The sequence below is a fragment of the Brachionichthys hirsutus genome, chromosome 1, assembly GCF_040956055.1.
Source record: "Brachionichthys hirsutus isolate HB-005 chromosome 1, CSIRO-AGI_Bhir_v1, whole genome shotgun sequence".
Lineage (NCBI taxonomy): Eukaryota > Metazoa > Chordata > Actinopteri > Lophiiformes > Brachionichthyidae > Brachionichthys > Brachionichthys hirsutus.
In genome coordinates this window covers 134,668-156,307 of record NC_090897.1, presented here as the reverse complement: position 1 = coordinate 156,307, position 21,640 = coordinate 134,668, and the positions used below count along the sequence as shown (strand labels likewise).

Here is a 21,640-nt window from a genome sequence, read left to right as displayed (position 1 = left end):
TGAGCGCAGAACCTCTGAGGAGAAACAGCTGCTCAGAGAAAGGATGGAGAACTCCAAGCGCAGCGCAAAAGAGCAGCAAGACGGCGGGGGCCGCGGGGGCCGCGGGGGCCGCGGGGCCGCTGTGAACGGGCGGGGGGGCGGACAGCCTCCGTGCGCGGAGTCCGGCTCCGACCGGTCGGTGATGGGGGGCTGGAGAGAGGAGCGCACCAGGAGCCTGGAGGACAACGAGATGAGTCTTCCGTCGCTGGCCGCGGCTTACACCACCATCCTGCGGGGGCTCGGGGAGGACCCGACGCGGCAGGGGCTCCTCAAGACCCCCCGGAGAGCCGCGACCGCCATGCAGTTCTTCACCAAGGGCTACCAGGAGAAGATCACGGGTGAGTGTCCAAAGCCGCAGAGCCGCAAAGCCGCAAAGCCGCCCACGGAGGACTCGATGCGGGTCAGAACCAAAGCTGGACGCACACGCACACGCACACGCACACGCACACGCACACGCACGCATTCGTGATGATGATGAATATATTTATTAGATAGAATGTTAGAGTACAAGTACAGGCACACAGTAGCGTGTATTACAGTACAAATACAGTCACACAGTAGCGTGTATTACAGTACAAGTACAGTCACACAGTAGCGTGTATTACAGTACAAGTACAGTCACACAGTAGCATGTATTACAGTACAAGTACAGTCACACAGTAGCATGTATTACAGTACAAGTACAGTCACACAGTAGCATGTATTACAGTACAGGTACAGTCACACAGTAGCATGTATTACAGTACGAGTACAGTCACACAGTAGCATGTATTACAGTACAAGTACAGTCACACAGTAGCATGTATTACAGTACAAGTACAGTCACACAGTAGCATGTATTACAGTACAAATACAGTCAAACATCCTGTCTAAGAGGAGCATTTCTAAAAAGCCTTGCGGTCTTGTTTCCGTTGAAACAATACAATCCAGTATTTACTCTTAGATTACTCGGGTCTTTTAGATTCCTGCAGCTGCAGTACAAGTAAAAGTACTTCTGACTGTTCTCAGTGGATTATTATGGATTATATATTGATGTGATCATTTTCTTCATCACAAGCTCATCTTTTTGTTGCTTCATTATACATAAAGCTGCAAAGTACAGCGAGTCAGTTTGGGCATTTGTAAAACTGGAACCATGAATTATTGTATTTCATTCTTTATTACAAAAGGTAGATTAATCACGTGATTTAATACATGATCAAATTCTCTTACTTTAGTATCGATCCTTGCTTTGAACCGAATTTTATTTCGGTTCGGTTTTCAAAGAGACAAAGGACAATATTTCAAAGGCTTTGTAACCTTGATGAACCGACGGCGGGCGGGGACGGTGGGGGGGGGGGAAGCAAATGTTTATTTAGAACCGCCCCTTTTTTACAACAATACCCCAAAAAACTATTTTTTCCTTCTCCTCCGGACTGTGCAGCAGACATCAATTTATTATGGCAATCCAATTCTTCAGGAAGTTACTCAATATTTATATATATTATATATATACTGTATACACATTATACACACATATACGTATTGTTTCCAAACCTTTAAAAAAAGCATTTACAGAAGTACTTGCTTTAATTTTATATGAAAACTCATTCCACATATACATGTATATGTGGAATGAGTACCCAGTGCAGTACCACAGTACCACAGTACCTCATGCAGTACCGCGGTTCCCTCTCTGGGCACCCTATCCTAGACGTTCTCTAGATCAGGGGTCAGCAACGCGGTGCCCGTTCTACAAATACTTTCCGTAGCGCCTTAGCTGCGCTAAAGTTTTTGTTTCTACCCATCAATCCATTTTCTTGTCGATGAGATGATCGTCTCTTCCACACCTGCTTCATCTGCTCTGCGGGTCACGGGAGTTACGGGGGAGAGGCGGGGTTAACTCGAGTTACTGGAGCCAATCCCAGTGGAGTACGGGTGAGAGGCGGGGTTAACTCGAGTTACTGGAGCCAATCCCAGTGGAGTACGGGTGAGAGGCGGGGTTAACTCGAGTTACTGGAGCCAATCCCAGTGGAGTACGGGTGAGAGGCGGGGTTAACTCGAGTTACTGGAGCCAATCCCAGTGGAGTACAGGTGAGAGGCGGGGTTAACTCGAGTTACTGGAGCCAATCCCAGTGGAGTACGGGTGAGAGGCGGGGTTAACTCGAGTTACTGGAGCCAATCCCAGTGGAGTACGGGTGAGAGGCGGGGTTAACTCGAGTTACTGGAGCCAATCCCAGTGGAGTACTTCTCCATTGTTCCTTCTTCTTCTTCCTCGGCATAAAGACATACTGCTGCTCACAAATACTCACTTCTGTCCTTAGTCCATCATCATATGACTCATCAGCTTCATCTGTAGTAGTTTCCACAACTCTGTATGTCTCCCAGAACTTCTCCTTCTCCTCTAACTCACCTCCTACCTGTGGAGCGTAAGAACTTCTCCTTCTCCTCTAACTCACCTCCTACCTGTGGAGCGTAAGAACTTCTCCTTCTCCTCTAACTCACCTCCTACCTGTGGAGCGTAAGAACTTCTTCTCCTCTAACTCACCTCCTACCTGTGGAGCGTAAGAACTTCTTCTCCTCTAACTCACCTCCTACCTGTGGAGCGCAAGAACTTCTCCTTCTCCTCTAACTCACCTCCTACCTGTGGAGCGTAAGAGCTTCTCCTTCTCCTCTAACTCACCTACCTGTGGAGCGTAAGAACTTCTCCTTCTCCTCTAACTCACCTCCTACCTGTGGAGCGTAAGAACTTCTTCTCCTCTAACTCACCTCCTACCTGTGGAGCGCAAGAACTTCTCCTTCTCCTCTAACTCACCTCCTACCTGTGGAGCGTAAGAACTTCTCCTTCTCCTCTAACTCACCTCCTACCTGTGGAGCGTAAGAACTTCTCCTTCTCCTCTAACTCACCTCCTACCTGTGGAGCGTAAGAACTTCTCCTTCTCCTCTAACTCACCTCCTACCTGTGGAGCGTAAGAACTTCTTCTCCTCTAACTCACCTCCTACCTGTGGAGCGTAAGAACTTCTTCTCCTCTAACTCACCTCCTACCTGTGGAGCGCAAGAACTTCTCCTTCTCCTCTAACTCACCTCCTACCTGTGGAGCGTAAGAGCTTCTCCTTCTCCTCTAACTCACCTACCTGTGGAGCGTAAGAACTTCTCCTTCTCCTCTAACTCACCTCCTACCTGTGGAGCGTAAGAACTTCTTCTCCTCTAACTCACCTCCTACCTGTGGAGCGCAAGAACTTCTCCTTCTCCTCTAACTCACCTCCTACCTGTGGAGCGTAAGAACTTCTCCTTCTCCTCTAACTCACCTCCTACCTGTGGAGCGTAAGAACTTCTTCTCCTCTAACTCACCTCCTACCTGTGGAGCGTAAGAGCTTCTCCTTCTCCTCTAACTCACCTACCTGTGGAGCGTAAGAACTTCTCCTTCTCCTCTAACTCACCTCCTACCTGTGGAGCGTACCCACTAACAATATCCGACACTCGATTCTCCTCCTTCAAGATAACTCCTCCTCCATTCCTCTTTCCTCTCCTCCGTTATAAACAACTTGAATCCTGCTCCTCAGCTTCTAGCCTTGCTTCCTGTCCACCTGGTCTCCTGGACACACAACACGTCCACCTTCCTCCTCCTCATCATCATGTCCTCCAGCTCTCTAGCTTTTCCTGTCATCGCCCCAGCAACTCTTCCATTCCTTCTTCTCTCGCTGCTGATGCAACGTCTTCCTCCTCTTCTTTGAGAAGACACCAGTCATAACAATTTTAAACTAATATAATAATAATTATGGCTTTAATGATTATTTCATTGTTTGTTTCATGTTCTTATGATTATTTATGTACAGCACTTTGCTTCAGCTCTGGTTGTTCATAGTGCTTTATGAATAAAGTTGAGTTAAGACACACCAGATCTGCTTCAAGATTTACATCTTATATTTAGAGCAGTCCTTTAAATTTAATTCATAACAACCTCTGTTTTCATACATCATTCATGCTAACATGCTAATACTGCTAGCACAAACACAAAATCTTTCCTGAGGCTGTGATGTGAAGCTGGAAGCATGACAAGCGGTTCTAAATGTTAAAAGCAGAACTCTACTGAAGAACGAACAGAACTCAGAAGTGTACACACACACACACACTCACACACACACACAAACGCACACACACACACATAACGTCAACGCTAACTAAATAAAAGGCAGCTGCTCTGCTAGTTCCCCCGGTTCAAAGGCCTTGGCTATCTTCATTATCAGCTTCATTCAGAGAGAGCGTGTGTGTGTGTGTGTGTGTGCGTGTGTGCGTGCGTGTGTGTGTGTGTGTGTGTGCACCGAGAGCCCACTACTAACTACACCTTAACCTTGGCTACACCATAACTCCTGATGATTGTCTCTTGGACCTAACCCGATCAGGTTAATGGATGACCCAGGGGACGTCCCCGGGCAGCTGGTCAGAAGGATTGTAGTTATGTTTGGATATTATTTTTTAGAGATAGTTGAGGGAATATAATTAGATTGAAAGATGATGATCAATTAATGGATCATATATTTACACCGTTCTAGACTTGTTAAATGCATTTTTCCATTGGTTAGTATTGAGATGTGGAGCGATGACCTATTACTCAAATAAAAAGATGTCCAGAGGGACCAAAGCGATCGTCTTCAGAACTTAACAAGTTCTTGAGCGGCTCTTCCTATGATCAACAGGTCGCCGGTTCGAATCCCGGCTCCTGCAGGTGTGCAGACTGTCGTTGTGTCCTTGGGCAAGACACTTCACCCACTCACTGCCTGTGTGAATGTCGCTGGCGGTGCTTCTGTCAGTCTGCCCCAGGGCAGCTGCATCTGCCCCAGGGCAGCTGTGGCTGCAACAGCAGCTTCACCTCCACCGAGTACGGAGAGAATGAATGACGCACAATGTGAAGCGTCTTTGAGCGTCCAGAAAAGTGCCATAAAACCAATGCATTGTTATTATTTATTTTTTTACTGACTCCATTCTGGATCCGATCCAAATGAACTTTGGTGGTGAGATAGACCCCCCCCCCCCCCCCCCCCACCTCTACACGACTGTGTCAAATTTCCATAAACATCGGTCAATAATCAACTGAGATATTGAGGAACAATTCTTGAAGCTCCATTGACTGCAATGTTAACGAAAATCTCAAACTGATCCAGAATCCAGGATCTCTTCTAGATCATCAGCAAAATTTAAGCATCTGTTCCTGGTAACATTCCCAAAATTACCTGTAAATTTCACCCGAAACAGACGGACGGGTTAGGGTTAGTTTCGCCCACCTTGACGGAGGTAGTAATAAGATCAAATAAGAGTGGTGAGGTGGAGAAATGATGACGGACGATGTCATGGCAACCGCATCACAACAAGACAAACACATATGATAAAAGAAAAGAGACTCCATGTGTCGATCTTCTGCTTTGAACTGAAACGGCCTGTCGGCGAGGTGACCTCAGCCTCTTCGTCACCTCACCTCTCCATCCCGCTGATACCCAAGCAGGAAATTAAGAACTGCCGCCACGGGGGCAAAAGGCATCTGCGTCGTCACAAACAGATAAAGCGCTTTATTGAAACCCCAAGCAACCGAAAAAGGCAATAAAGGCACAACAGGAAGGAGCGTGTTGAAGCAGCGGCGCAATTAGACAGCAATGTTTGCTCGATAAAAACACCATGGTCAACGATGGAGGGAGGTGTCTGTCGTCAAGGAAACAGGAAAAAAGATCAACTCTGAGGGAGTGAAATGCTTGACATGTTTATCTCTGTTATAAACTTTGTACGCTGATCCAGAATTCGAGTAGGATCCAGACCGGACTCGGATAGTTTCAGCTCTTTTGGTGATGTCATCATTTCTGGCAAGACAAGCATATCAAAATATCAAAATGAAGCACGTGTGTTCCTGGACTCAAATAACGAGTTGACGTCCCGCGGATTTATTTCACTGTCCTCTGGTCCAGAGGACCTAAACACCACATGGAGAACTTCCATGTCTTACTTTCTTTCTAGATGAGTCCAATTAAATAAGTCTTTTGTCATTCGTCCTCGTCTCCTCAGACGTGCTGAATGACGCCATCTTCCACGAGGACCACGACGAGATGGTGATCGTCAAAGACATCGACATGTTCTCCATGTGCGAGCACCACCTGGTGCCCATCTTCGGCAGGGTGAGATTACTGAGATTGAGATTACTTTCTGTTGTGATCTGGCGCTATAGAAATAAAATTGAATTGAATTTTAAATATTCGTATTTAATATTTCTCTTGCTAACCACCGGTGCTAATATTAGCTAATAACAGCTGATGTTATTGGACTATTACAAATACTATTACCTAGAAAGTCATCAGAGAACGTAGAACTCCACCAGCACCATCGTCTCTAAAGGTAAACGCTTTGTCAAAACAGCGACTCAAACGTCATACAGTTAAAAATAAAGTATTATACACTACCGTTCAAAAGTTTGTGGTCACTTAGAAATTCTCTTATTTTTGAAAGGAAAGCAAAAAGTAACTAACCCTAACCCTACATTGCCCTGCGTTAACTAACCCTAACCTACACCATCCTGCATTAACTAACCATAACCCTACATTGCCCTGCGTTAACTAACCCTAACCTACCTCATCCTGCCTTAACTAACCCTAACCCTACATTGCTCTGCGTTAACTAACCCTAACCTACACCATCCTGCATTAACTAACCCTAACCCTACATTGCCCTGCGTTAACTAACCCTAACCTACACCATCCTGCATTAACTAACCCTAACCTACCTCATCCTGCCTTAACTAACCCTAACCCTACATTGCCCTGCGTTAACTAACCCTAACCTACACCATCCTGCATTAACTAACCCTAACCCTACATTGCCCTGCGTTAACTAACCCTAACCTACACCATCCTGCATTAACTAACCCTAACCTACCTCATCCTGCCTTAACTAACCCTAACCCTACATTGCCCTGCGTTAACTAACCCTAACCTACACCATCCTGCATTAACTAACCCTAACCTACACCATCCTGCATTAACTAACCCTAACCTACCTCATCATGCCTTAACTAACCCTAACCCTACATTGCCCTGCATTAACTAACCCTAACCTACACCATCCTGCATTAACTAACCCTAACCTACCTCGTCCTGCCTTAACTAACCCTAACCTACCTCATCCTGTGTTAACTAATCCTAACCTACCTCGGCCTGCCTTAACCAACCCTAACCTACACCATCCTGCCTTAACTAACCCTAACCCTACATTGCCCTGCGTTAACTAACCCTAACCTACACCATCCTGCATTAACTAACCCTAACCTACACCATCCTGCATTAACTAACCCTAACCTACCTCATCCTGCCTTAACTAACCCTAACCTACCTCGTCCTGCATTAACTAACCCTAACCTACACCATCCTGCCTTAACTAACCCTAACCCTACATTGCCCTGCGTTAACTAACCCTAACCTACACCATCCTGCATTAACTAACCCTAACCTACCTCGTCCTGTGTTAACTAACCCTAACCTACCTCGGCCTGCCTTAACTAACCCTAACCTACACCGTCATTTCTTAAGATTCAAAATACAGTTTTTACCATATCCTGAGACTAAATCCAAGTTTAGTTTCATGGATTGTTAATTTAAATTAACTCAAATAATGAGTCTCGGCCGAGCCGCTCTGCTTGTTGACATAATCCATGAAGGGGGAGGAGTTTACTGTAAATATTCGTATTGAACGCTAGCGTCTCTCAAGCATCAGAAATCATAAAGACACGGTAAGATTAGCTTCCTAGCCCCTCCCCTGCCACCCCATTGGCTGCTTCCTTCTTCCTGCTGTCAGCTGATCGTGTGGCCGTGAGTCACGCTAACACTCACCACTCCCGTTTCCAGGTGGCTGTTCACGTCCCTGAACCTCCCCCCTCCCCTACTCACTGTCAGCCTTCATCAATGTTGGATGGCGTGCAGGTAGCCGCTGATCAGTGATGTCATTGATCTGTGGCCTCAGTATGGGCCACAGATCCACCGAGGCCCAGCAGGTCCTTTGAACCCGAGTCCAAAGGATTCAGTGAAGAAATCCTGGACCTTCTGGACGTCCCTGACGTCCTACCGAACGCCATGATGGACACACACCAGCGTTGGCGCTCGGACAGACGCGGATCCCAACGCCAGCTATGCCCATCTCAAGACGTCCTACCAGTGTGAGCAACTGGATCCACATCTGGACCAGACAGCCACAGGTGTTCTGGTACCGTATTCGTACGTGGAAAGGCAACGCGTGTGATTCGGTGCTCACTTCGGACGCCTGTCCAACAAGCCCAGTTTATTGTTACCTGCCGGCGTCCTCAGAAGGTGACAGCAAATAAAACAACGGGATTGGATGAGGTGAAACCGCCCGTGGTCGGAGCGTTTGATGTCGATACGCCAGGCCGGGAAGAAACAGATGTCTGGACGCTTGTTGCTGCCCTTTGTCTCCTCTTGTCAGCAAATTGTCTTTGACATTTTAGCAATGTGTGTGTGAGAGAGAGCGAGAGAGAGAGAGAGACAATTGGAGCCTCCAGACATCCACAGCAGTGATTCTGACGACGCCCTCTCCTCCTGCCCTCGACCGATCGTCCACCTGCTCGCCGCTCCTCTCTCCTGCGTAAAACCGACGGATTCAGTCACAATCATTACGTGGGAGGGATTCCATTTTTTGAATTTGTCCTCGATAAAAGAAAAGTGTTCTTTTAGAGGCTGCATCAGTTTCCTGCAGTAAACGCTAGCGCGCCCCCAGCGCGCCCCCAACGCGCCCCCAGCGCGCCCCCAACGCGCCCCCAACGCGCCCCCAACGCGCCCCCAACGCGCCTTTAATGACCCCGACTTTGGGATTGTGTGAGTTTATGTTCAAGCGGCCATCTTTGACCTTTTGCAGGTGCACATCGGCTACCTTCCCAATAAGAGAATTCTGGGTCTCAGCAAGCTGGCCAGGTGAGCAGGAGCGTGTTCCCGCCGTGTGACTGGTGTGTGTGTTTAAGCTGATTATTACAGTGTGTGTGTGTGATTGATCCCGCTGACCCCAATACCTTCAGGCTTACTGTGCTGTGCTGTAACTACCCTAACCCTGACTACCCTAACTCTAACTACCCTAACTAACCTAACCCTGACTACCCTAACTCTAACTACCCTAACTAACCTAACCCTAACTACCCTAACCCTGACTACCCTAACCCTGACTACCCTAACCCTGACTACCCTAACACTGACTACCCTAACCCTAACTGCCCTAACACTGACTAACCTAACTACCCTAACCCTGACTACCCTAACTCTAACTACCCTAACCCTAACTAACCTAACTACCCTAACCCTGACTACCCTAACTCTAACTACCCTAACTAACCTAACCCTAACTACCCTAACCCTAACTGCCCTAACACTGACTACCCTAACTAACCTAACTACCCTAACCCTGACTACCCTAACTCTAACTACCCTAACCCTAACTACCCTAACCCTGACTACCCTAACCCTAACTAACCTAACTACCCTAACCCTGACTACCCTAACTCTAACTACCCTAACCCTAACTAACCTAACTACCCTAACACTCGCATCACAGAGGAAGAAAGTCAAGCTCCGCTAGCCTTTTGGAGATTTCTGCCACGCACCAATAGGTTATTTCAGAAAGCCGCCGCCCACCCCGCGCCTCCTTTAGCTGCCTCGTGACATTTCCCTGCGACTGTAAGAGGTCAAAGGTCAAACGTCCAAAACGGTTCCACTCAAGGAGAAGAGCAACAGGACGGAGGTGGACTTGGGTCACATCGGTTTGGTGTCTTTCCATTTCCTCATGAAACAGGCAGGAAAATGACTTTGACCTCCGGCGAGGACAGCTTATTTAAATGTTGGTGCTGGGGGGGGGGGGCAGATTACAGTGGAAGGATGGGCAGGGAGGGGGGGGGAAGACCTCAGGGAAAGCAAGACGAGCAAGGAAGAAGCAACTGGACTTGTTGAAGTTTGGCCCAAGACATTTCACCTCGTCCAAGAAGCTTCTTCAGTTCTAAGTGACTGGAAGACAGTCCAGATACTGGTTCCCCCCCCCCCCCCCACACACACACACACACACTCTTTTTTTTTTGGAACTTTTTTTTTTAACGGAACAAAACATCATCTGAGACAAGTGTGTAAGTAGACATTAATAAGCTAACAATAAACAAAAATAAACAATACACGAAAATAACAAACCCCCCCTCTCTCTGCGTTTGTGTGTTCCTAAGGAACGTATACTATGGATATATACTGACATACTGAATGTATATATGTACGTATACATATCATGGGATGTATAGAATTTCCCTCTGGTCTTTCTATCCATCCATCCATCCAGATGTTGTCCAACATGCGTGACTTTGAGGACAATGGACAAACAGCTCAGCCTCGCCCGTCCTGTGACTCGATGTCCCCGTTCAGTCTTTACTTTGCTATCATTTTGAAGTTGTTGGTTCAATGTCTAAGTCGTTCTTTTGCTCTTCTGCCCTTTAGGATTGTTGAAATCTACAGCCGTCGACTACAAGGTACCTGCTGTTACTGTGACCTGTGGACTCGTGGACTTGTGTAACCCGGCTCGGTTTGTCCATATTTCTGTTTGCCCACAGTTCAGGAGAGGTTGACCAAACAAATCGCCATGGCGATCACCGAGGCCCTGCAGCCCACCGGGGTGGGCGTCATCATCGAGGCAACGTACGTCATGTCCTCCTTCCTTTCCTTCTTGTCCCTTGGACACTTTTTGTTGTCTCTTTCCAGTGGAGATGGGTTCGGGTTCGGGTCCTGGTTTGTGGGCTCTAGTGTCTCCAGTTTAACGAGCTAGCAGCGGATTAGAAGTGGAGCCGAGCAGCTCAGCGTCTCCTTTCTTATTTAGCATCACCGCCGCCTTAATGCTACAAGTCCACGAACAAGTCAAGGCCTCCAGTCCCACCTCCGCGTCCCAGCGGGTCCCTACATCGTTAGCAAAAGAATCACCTTCAATGAATAAAGAAGCTCCTTTCATTCTAACGCCGCTCTCCTCCCCTCCAGTCACATGTGTATGGTGATGCGAGGCATCCAGAAGATGAACAGTAAAACCATCACCAGCACCATGTTGGGAGTCTTCAGGGAAGACCCAAAAACCCGCGACGAGTTCCTGACGCTGATCAGGAGCTAAGGACGAAGCTCCGGCTCCTCTTCCTCCTGCTGTGTGTGTGAGTGTGTTTTCGTTGCACCAGAGGCAGATGGATCTGACATTATTCCAGATGTTGTCGTCCTGCTGTTTATTCAAAGGTAGATAAAGGTACTTTTACTTTGAAATGATCAGTGGCAGCCTTCAGGAATAATATTCAAACCAAGAAAAGGAAACGTTTGGTTCTTGAGAAGTGAGAACTCCTGCAGGCGTTTTTATCTGTCTGATCAGAACCAGATAACTAATCAATAATTTGATCAGTGAGATTACATCTAGAGCCTCCCAGGTGTCTCACCTGCAAACCAGGTGCTGAAGGGTTTATTCCAAGGGTGCGCATACTTAAGCAGTTCTTTGGGTTTAAAGTTGTGTAACTGGCTCCTCGCCCTGGTTTTTCTCCTCAGGTGTAAATGACCTGAACCGATGGAAGGCGGGACTCCTGGCTCTCTGCTGCGACCACATTGGTCAATGTGATCTCGGTTAGTGACTCTGCGTCTTTGCGTCAATAAACACAAAAATGCCGAGTCATGGTAAAGTCTGACAGCTGACCTCAGCACCCAGGAAAGAGCGAGGTGAATTCTGATCCGCATCGGGGCCACGACCCAGAAATTGTTCCAAACCATTCAGCCTTTTATTTTACCTCTGGTTCAGGAATACTTAAATGTAGAAGTAGTTTTTTTATTGCAACCTGACGTAAACAGACTTGTGTTGCGTACGCTCGCTGCCGTTGGCGGTTAGACGAGCGCTGAACTGATGTCACTTCCTGTGGCCTTGCTGAGGACAGCTCGTTCTTCGGTCTCTCATTGTCAATCTGACCTGTTTCTCCTACTTTATAATCAGAGGAAATAAATCTCTATGTGATGATGATGATGATGGTGTGCTCATTCCAGATGTCAGACACACACAGAGACAAACTGGAGGAGTTACAACTTTTTAATGTATAACGGTGGCGTGCTAAGTCACAGCGTTCTGGCACGTTGCAACAGAATCCCAGCGACACCATGAGAAACTCTGACCCCCCCCCCCCCCCGCCACAGAGCCAGAACATTTCAGAACTTCATATCAGCATTAAGAAGTACCTACAGATACAGACCGACTGACCGAGTTCACACTGCTTCAGATCCCTCAGATGAAGTGGAAACTGATGCTTTGAGCTTCAAAAGGTGGGAATATTTGTGGAGACACGTTAAAAAAAAAGCCCCAGCAGGAGGCCAGCAGACAATGGTCACTTATTTTTGGGTGGCCTGTTAGAATTAAACCTTTACTTAAGAAAGTGAAAAAATATATCAGGTCCGGCCGAAATCATTTCTGACTCACGTAATGTAATCAATACTGATCTAATTCTCACACAGATCGAAACACGCACCTGTTGCATGAAACCGGAAATCCGATGTCAGAATGAAGAATCCCCTGGAGCCCAGTATTTGATATTGATCCGTCCAGACGGACAGTAATTACCTTTGCAGGCTCTTTTGGACACAGGGCTCGGTTCTGTGCCGTAGAACCAGCACCAGTATGATCCCGTTCAATCAGATGTGGATCAGACTGAGGAAGCGGAGCGGCAGTGTGAAAGCGACCCGACGCAGCCGTCACTAGTTTAATCCTGCAACATAACAGTTTTTAAAGTCGATATAAAACCATTTACATTTGGGGTGAATGTCTCGAGTACAAAAAAGGCACTGCCATTTGTTATTCTAAATACTTTCCCAGCCTTGTGCATGCAGTTTTAAAATATAAATTACACTCTCAATTTTCTTCTTCTCTTTTCTGCATTTTCTAAACTTGTCTTTTTTTGGCATTTTTCTTATTATTAAACAAACAATATTCTTTAGTCAAATATATACGTAAGCCTGCAGTCAATACAGGACATCGGCTCTTGATAAAATAAAACTAAATAAAAGGAGAACAGTCAAGCGGTAGCACTTTGTCACAGAACAGATGCTGCATTTACAAAAGAAAACACAATAGAAAAAGATCTCGGCATCCCATAAAGACAAAAGATAAAACAGCATATATGTCTTGACTTAAAGTACATTAAATGTTTTGGAGTATCAAGGCATTACCCAACTGTTAATACTGCAGGACGCACAGCATTAAGCAGCAGCAACGTCTGAGCCGAGCCAGGGACCAGCAGAACCCAACCAGCGTCATCTGAGCCAAACCAGGGACCAGTAGAACCCAACCAGCAACGTCTGAGCCGAGCCAGGGACCAGCAGAACCCAACCAGCGTCATCTGAGCCAAACCAGGGACCAGTAGAACCCAACCAGCAACGTCTGAGCCGAGCCAGGGACCAGCAGAACCCAACCAGCGTCATCTGAGCCAAACCAGGGACCAGCAGAACCCAACCAGCGTCATCTGAGCCAAACCAGGGACCAGTAGAACCCAACCAGCATCATCTGAGCCAAACCAGGGACCAGTAGAACCCAACCAGCGACGTCTGAGCCAAACCAGGGACCAGTAGAACCCAACCAGCATCATCTGAGCCAAACCAGGGACCAGTAGAACCCAACCAGCAACGTCTGAGCCGAGCCAGGGACCAGTAGAACCCAACCAGCAACGTCTGAGCCGAGCCAGGGACCAGCAGAACCCAACCAGCGTCATCTGAGCCAAACCAGGGACCAGCAGAACCCAACCAGCGTCATCTGAGCCAAACCAGGGACCAGTAGAACCCAACCAGCGTCATCTGAGCCAAACCAGGGACCAGTAGAACCCAACCAGCATCATCTGAGCCAAACCAGGGACCAGTAGAACCCAACCAGCGACGTCTGAGCCAAACCAGGGACCAGTAGAACCCAACCAGCGTCATCTGAGCCAAACCAGGGACCAGTAGAACCCAACCAGCAACGTCTGAGCCGAGCCAGGGACCAGTAGAACCCAACCAGCGTCATCTGAGCCAAACCAGGGACCAGTAGAACCCAACCAGCAACGTCTGAGCCGAGCCAGGGACCAGCAGAACCCAACCAGCGTCATCTGAGCCAAACCAGGGACCAGTAGAACCCAACCAGCGTCATCTGAGCCAAACCAGGGACCAGTAGAACCCAACCAGCAACGTCTGAGCCGAGCCAGGGACCAGCAGAACCCAACCAGCGTCATCTGAGCCAAACCAGGGACCAGCAGAACCCAACCAGCGTCATCTGAGCCAAACCAGGGACCAGTAGAACCCAACCAGCATCATCTGAGCCAAACCAGGGACCAGTAGAACCCAACCAGCAACGTCTGAGCCGAGCCAGGGACCAGCAGAACCCAACCAGCGTCATCTGAGCCAAACCAGGGACCAGTAGAACCCAACCAGCGTCATCTGAGCCAAACCAGGGACCAGTAGAACCCAACCAGCAACGTCTGAGCCGAGCCAGGGACCAGCAGAACCCAACCAGCGCCATCTGAGCCAAACCAGGGACCAGCAGAACCCAACCAGCGTCATCTGAGCCAAACCAGGGACCAGTAGAACCCAACCAGCATCATCTGAGCCAAACCAGGGACCAGTAGAACCCAACCAGCGACGTCTGAGCCAAACCAGGGACCAGTAGAACCCAACCAGCGTCATCTGAGCCAAACCAGGGACCAGTAGAACCCAACCAGCAACGTCTGAGCCGAGCCAGGGACCAGTAGAACCCAACCAGCGTCATCTGAGCCAAACCAGGGACCAGCAGAACCCAACCAGCGTCATCTGAGCCAAACCAGGGACCAGCAGAACCCAACCAGCGACGTCTGAGCAAAACCAGGGACCAGCAGAACCCAACCAGCGACGTCTGAGCCGAGCCAGGGACCAGCAGAACCCAACCAGCGTCGTCTGAGCCAAACCAGGGACCAGCAGAACCCAACCAGCGATGTCTGAGCCAGGGACCAGTAGAACCCAACCAGCGTCATCTGAGCCGAGCCAGGGACCAGTAGAACCCAACCAGCGTCATCTGAGCCGAGCCAGGGACCAGCAGAACCCAACCAGCGACGTCTGAGCCAAACCAGGGACCAGCAGAACCCAACCAGCGACGTCTGAGCCAAACCAGGGACCAGTAGAACCCAACCAGCGACGTCTGAGCCGAGCCAGGGACCAGCAGAACCCAACCAGCGACGTCTGAGCCGAGCCAGGGACCAGTAGAACCCAACCAGCGACGTCTGAGCCAAACCAGGGACCAGCAGAACCCAACCAGCGACGTCTGAGCCGAGCCAGGGACCAGCAGAACCCAACCAGCGACGCCTGAGCCAAACCAGGGACCAGTAGAACCCAACCAGCATCATCTGAGCCAAACCAGGGACCAGTAGAACCCAACCAGCGACGTCTGAGCCAAACCAGGGACCAGCAGAACCCAACCAGCGACGTCTGAGCCGAGCCAGGGACCAGCAGAACCCAACCAGCGACGTCTGAGCCAAACCAGGGACCAGTAGAACCCAACCAGCGATGTCTGAGCCAGGGACCAGTAGAACCTGTTCTGTAGACCTCCAGAGAGGCAAGGCGACATCAAAGAGTAAAATTCCCATCTACAAATCTCATAATAATAATAAAAAGCCAACAAAGGGGTGTGTGTGTGTGTGTGTGTGTGCGTGTGTGAATCCACCTGTCGCCACCCAGATTTGGATGCCGTTTGGATGGGAGTGAAACTTTAATTTATTATGAATGGAACGTACTTAACATCAAATTGATGGTTTTCCAATAGTGGTGTCGCCCTCTGCTGGCCATTTAAAGGAATGCAGGCTGAAGGTTCAAAGGCAGAGGCTCCATCCAGCCGTTGGTGTTTACGAATCTCCATGGTTACTAACTTGAAGATATTATCACAAGTAGATCTTTTTCTGTTTCATATTTTCCTGGGCCACCAAAACCACCACACAGCGCCGTTTGGTTTCCTACAGCTCTTCTGATGTGGAGTTTGTTGCCCGAACATGAACAGATGCAGATGAAGGAACTGCTCCTACAGTGAGGCGTCGCCATGACAACATCAACACGATACAGATAAACAATATTAGTTTAAAAACAGCAACAATCAAAGAAAGAAAAATACTCAACATCAACAATAACTGTGTTAATAATAGAGATGTATGTATGGTCACCAGCCATAACATGTTAATACATATGGTACATTAAATAATACTCAGAGTTACCGCTGCAATAAATTCAGAAACGAGAATAAATAATTGTCTGCTTTAAGTACTGCTTAAGTACTGCTTAAGTACTGCCAGAAATAAAACGGCGCGGCGTCATGTGACCATCGTGCTGAAATGTTCACAAGCGCTCCTGATGTACTAAAAATAAAGAATCGACACCATAATAATCACTGACCCTTGGTAGGCATGCTCGGGTGAAGGCGGCGCTCCTAACCAGCTAACCAGCTAACCAGAACCTAAACATATTAAGACAGAACAAGCTTGAGGTTCAGAAGGGTTAGCCCCAACCCCCCAAAGGAGAACGCCTCCCCCGACGCAGCATCCGTCCTGCTATGACTGTATTCGGCCAGCAGGTGGCGGTACGGACTGGTACAATCTCTGGGACCGTGGGGTTCTCTGATCCATTCAGCAACGTGTTCTGATTGGATCGTTAGTTTTACACATTCACAATCTTCCATTTATTCAGCGAAGATATTGTAGAAGTCGTAATCTGCCTCGTTAGCACATCACGGCGGCGTGAACGCGCACGGACCGTCCATCGGGCCAGCGGCGTGAACGCGCACGGACCGCCCATCGGGCCAGCGGCGTGAACGCGCACGGACCGCCCATCGGGCCAGCGGCGTGAACGCGCACGGACCGTCCATCGGGCCGGCGGCGTGAACGCGCACGGACCGCCCATCGGGCCGGCGGCGTGAACGCGCACGGACCGTCCATCGGGCCGGCGGCGTGAACGCGCACGGACCGCCCATCGGGCCGGCGGCGTGAACGCGCACGGACCGCCCATCGGGCCGGCGCCGTGAACGCGCACGGACCGTCCATCGGGCCGGCGGCGTGAACGCGCACGGACCGCCCATCGGGCCGGCGGCGTGAACGCGCACGGACCGCCCATCGGGCCGGCGCCGTGAACGCGCACGGACCGTCCATCGGGCCGGCGGCGTGAACGCGCACGGACCGTCCGTGTACGGAACCAATGCTACAGTACACAGTTTAGATTCAAATACACCGGCTTGCAGAACTCTTCAGAACCCTTGAACTTTTCCACAGACACGTTACAATTTTTTTTTTTTTATCGGAATTCCATGTGAAAGACCAACAACACAATTATCACAAAGAAAATGCTACATGATTTAAAAATGTTCCTACGAATAAAAGCCTGAAACGTGGCGCGTAACAAAGTATGCAGCGCCAGCCGTGTTTCCACCTGCTTCACATCGAGACTGACTCCAGGTCAGCCAGATGGGGGCGCTGTGGAAGGCAGGTCTCAGATAATAATACGTTGTGTCGTCTGGAGTCGACCGTTCCATCGTCGCCGTCCTGCTGGAAGGTCAACCTTTGCCTCAGTCTCCACTTTTGTAGACCACAAGGTTTAGTCCAAATTGCCTTATTTGGCTCCTCCCATCTCCCTGCTGCTGTACTGAGATCAGATTACACAGGTGAACTCTATGCAGGCGTCAGGTTCCACCATCCAGCAAGCAGGCAACTTCTGAAGGCCATTGGCTGCACTCAGAGAAAGGGGGGTGAATAATCTTTTGTTTAATTTGTAAAACCTTTTGAAATCGTATATAATTTCCTTTGAACCGCTTTGTGATAATCTTTCTGATAAAATATATGTATGTTTGCTTATAAAGTTCACGGCATAAGACTTTTGCAAGCCACTGTTTATACCTGACCCAACCCACTTCCTGCTACGCTCACACACGACAGACAGACATGACATCATCAGCCACCCAAAGGCCCCGCCTCCAAACCTCCGCTTCCCTCTGCGCTACTTCCTGTGTCTTTCTTCACACCCTCCTCTACCTCCTTCCTTCCCTCGTTCACCGTCGGTTAACGTTGTAAACTAGTCCCGGGAGGTAAAGCTTTACCGGGAATTCATACCTGAAATTAAAACTCTGTACCCTTTGAAAGTAGCATCATTATGTAAACAAGAAGTACAAGTAAATGAGATTTTCTTTTGTAATTCAATACCGAGCTTCTCCAGCAGACACTCGGCCCTCGCTGGAGACGGGCAGGACGTCCCTCCTTTCCCGCTGCTCTTTCATCTTGTTTTTGGGTCAGAGGTATCGTCGTGGACTTGAAAGATGCCACGAGCTTGTGCTGGGACCAGAGGGGGTCGGAGAGGGACCTGATATTTTGCTGGGGCGGTCTGGATGGCGGTTCCCACGCCAGCCAGGCGTCCCCGACCCAACGGACGGCGCCAGGGCGAAGGTTTGCCTCGGCTCGCTTGTGTTTCTCGGATCCTGCCCGATCCTTTGCTTTGGCTACGTGGAGTCGGGACAGTCGGGCTGGTGACCTTGTGACCTTGTGACTTGCTGCGAGAGCCTCATGAACCTGCCGTCCGACTGCTCTCGCTCAGGTGCTGCTCTCATATCGTGGATGTGCGGTCAGCGCCATCTACAGAGGAAAGTAAGAAAGACATCATGGTTTTGCTGAAAGGCGTGGTCAGTGCCATCGCTGGGTGAATGCAGGATCAATAAATAATAGATCACCACCTCGTCGAACATGTGATGCTGAGGAAGCGGTGGCGTTCAGGTGCTGTTAAACATCTACTTCTGATAATATCTTCAAGTTAGTAACCATGGCGATTCGTAAACACCAACGCCAAATTGCATATTTTCTGAATTTTCCGAGTATCTGCAGCAGTACCAGGAGGTAAAGTACATTTGAGTAATGGTTTCACCAGATGAACCAGTGAAACCAGCGCGTTTCAAACCACCCTTCACCGCTGCAGGTAATCAGTATCATCAATGAATCCGGGGTTACCTGCCAAGGCGTGTTCAGTCATACTCAGACACAAAGACTCGAGGCGGTTGTTGATGTCCGGCTCCGTCGCTGCTAGCTGAAGATCTGCAGAGAAAAACAGCGTTTCATGATATTCACAGGGTCAGGGTTAGGGTTAGGGTTAGAGGTCAGGGTTAGGGTGACGGCTAAGCGGGCGTGAACAGATGGAAGGATGGAAGGATGGAAGGATGGATGAGAAACGGAGTTTCAGGGAACGTTAAGAGAGTGAGTCAGAAAGAAAGTCGTCCAGGGGGCCGAGTCCTGACCTCACGAAGAAGCTCCTTGTGAGGGCGCCTCAAACGTCCTGCTCTCATAAAACGTGTTTTTCCTCCTCATGCTAAAGCAGGAGTGTCAAACCGGTCCGGTGAGGGCCGACACACTCCAGGTTTTCCTTCCAGCCGGCCAATAAAGCAGGTGATTGTAATTATCAACACCTCTGATTTGAGAGAAGGAACTCATGAGTGAGACCAGCTGCTGGAGAGACGGTTGGAAAGAAAACCTGGAGCGTCTCGGCCCTCCACCGGACGGGTTTGACACATGTGTCCTAAAGACATTGTGTGACGGAGGCTACTTCAGTAGGCTACTTAAGGTCACGACCCGGCATCCGTCCTCACCATGACCCGGGCTGTGTGGACCCCATGAAGGGGGACCAAGCAAATCCCTGTGTTTCGTACCGGCCTGCTGGAACATGACCACGGTCTGTGGCGTGGCGTGAACCGGAAGGGACCGGGTCCTCTGCACGGAGCTGTGGGTCCGGCCGGGCATGCTGCTGCTCCCTCCGGGGTTAGCGAACCACAGACCCTGAGGAGAGGAACATGATGGGTTCCATTACTGAACCACAGACCCTGAGGAGAGGAACATGTTGGGTTCCATTATTGAACCACAGACCCTGAGGAGAGGAACATGTCGGGTTCCATTATTGAACCACAGACCCTGAGGAGAGGAACATGTCGGGTTCCATTATTGAACCACAGACCCTGAGGAGAGGAACATGTTGGGTTCCATTATTGAACCACAGACCCTGAGGAGAGGAACATGTCGGGTTCCATTATTGAACCACAGACCCTGAGGAGAGGAACATGTCGGGTTCCATTATTGAACCACAGACCCTGAGGAGAGGAACATGTCGGGTTCCATTATTGAACCACAGACCCTGAGGAGAGGAACATGTCGGGTTCCATTATTGAACCACAGACCCTGAGGAGAGGAACATGTCGGGTTCCATTATTGAACCACAGACCCTGAGGAGAGGAACATGTCGGGTTCCATTATTGAACCACAGACCCTGAGGAGAGGAACATGTCGGGTTCCATTATTGAACCACAGACCCTGAGGAGAGGAACACGTTGGGTTCCATTATTGAACCACAGACCCTGAGGAGAGGAACATGTCGGGTTCCATTATTGAACAGTGAAACACAGAAATGGATCGTCAGATTTAATGGAAACAGTTTCTGAGCCGATCAATTTTACACACAAGTTGTGCTTCTGGGAGATATTGATGGATTTAATGACCCATAAAGGCTTTTTAATCTCATTCGTCCTCCCTGACCTTGAAACTCCTTTCACCGACTTCCACATATGGCAGAACCCGCTCTGATCAGAGACGTCCAGCGGCCCAGGAGGACGTCGGACGTCCAGCGACCCAGGAGGACGTCGGACGTCCAGCGACCCAGGAGGACGTCCAGCGACCCAGGAGGACGTCGGACGCCCAGCGAACCAGGAGGACGTCGGACGCCCAGCGAACCAGGAGGACGTCGGACGCCCAGCGAACCAGGAGGACGTCGGACGCCCAGCGAACCAGGAGGACGTCGGACATCCAGCGACCCAGGAGGACGTCGGACGTCCAGCGAACCAGGAGGACGTCGGACATCCAGCGACCCAGGAGGACGTCGGACGTCCAGCGACCCAGGAGGACGTCCAGCGACCCAGGAGGACGTCCAGCGACCCAGAAGGACGTCCAGCGACCCAGGAGGACGTCGGACGTCCAGCGGCCCAGGAGGACGTCGGACATCCAGCGACCCAGGAGGACGTCGGACGTCCAGCGACCCAGGAGGACGTCGGACATCCAGCGACCCAGGAGGACGTCGGACGCCCAGCGACCCAGGAGGACGTCGGACATCCAGCGACCCAGGAGGACGTCGGACGTCCAGCGAACCAGGAGGACGTCGGACATCCAGCGACCCAGGAGGACGTCGGACGTCCAGCGACCCAGGAGGTCGTCGGACGTCCAGCGACCCAGGAGGTCGTCGGACGTCCAGCGACCCAGGAGGACGTCGGACATCCAGCAAACCAGGAGGACGTCGGACATCCAGCGAACCAGGAGGACGTCCTGGTTCGCTGACGTCCAGCGACCCAGGAGGTCGTCGGACGTCCAGCGACCAGGAGGTCGTCGGACGTCCAGCGACCCAGGAGGACGTCGGACATCCAGCGAACCAGGAGGACGTCCTGGTTCGCTGACGTCCAGCGACCCAGGAGGACGCGGGACTTTTCCAGCGCCCCTGTGTGGGAGTCTGGCCCCCACCTCGTGACAGTCTCAGATCTCAGTGGCCTGCTATTGCTATA

General features: G+C 50.0%; 2 protein-coding genes across 2 annotated transcripts in view; one reads left to right on the top strand and one right to left on the bottom strand.

The window, feature by feature from the left end:
* The first annotated feature begins 43 nt into the window (after positions 1-43).
* Positions 44-11,231, top strand: gch1 (GTP cyclohydrolase 1). Its single transcript, XM_068740355.1, has 6 exons — positions 44-377; positions 6,071-6,180; positions 8,921-8,976; positions 10,528-10,559; positions 10,641-10,725; positions 11,059-11,231. Exons 1-6 carry the CDS (start codon positions 44-46, stop codon positions 11,183-11,185), a joined length of 744 nt encoding a protein of 247 aa, XP_068596456.1. The 3' UTR covers positions 11,186-11,231.
* A 5,998-nt stretch (positions 11,232-17,229) lies between these two features.
* The window catches only part of samd4a (sterile alpha motif domain containing 4A), a 36,175-nt gene continuing 31,764 nt past the window's right edge, over positions 17,230-21,640 (bottom strand). The window contains exons 11-13 of the mRNA XM_068751462.1: positions 19,751-19,877; positions 19,059-19,142; positions 17,230-18,689 (exon numbers count right to left, since the gene is read on the bottom strand). Of these exons, the coding sequence (XP_068607563.1) occupies positions 18,661-18,689; positions 19,059-19,142; positions 19,751-19,877 (240 nt within the window). The 3' untranslated portion in view covers positions 17,230-18,660. The remainder of the gene's footprint in view (positions 18,690-19,058; positions 19,143-19,750; positions 19,878-21,640) is intronic.

Excerpts from the sequence above, each read along its gene's own strand:
- gch1 (XM_068740355.1), top strand. The coding sequence starts at position 44 with ATGGAGAACTCCAAGCGCAGCGCAAAAGAGCAGCAAGACGGCGGGGGC. Across the intron at positions 6,181-8,920 it reads TGGTGCCCATCTTCGGCAGG|GTGCACATCGGCTACCTTCC; the intron begins GTGAGATTACTG and ends GACCTTTTGCAG. Across the intron at positions 10,726-11,058 it reads GGCGTCATCATCGAGGCAAC|TCACATGTGTATGGTGATGC; the intron begins GTACGTCATGTC and ends CCTCCCCTCCAG.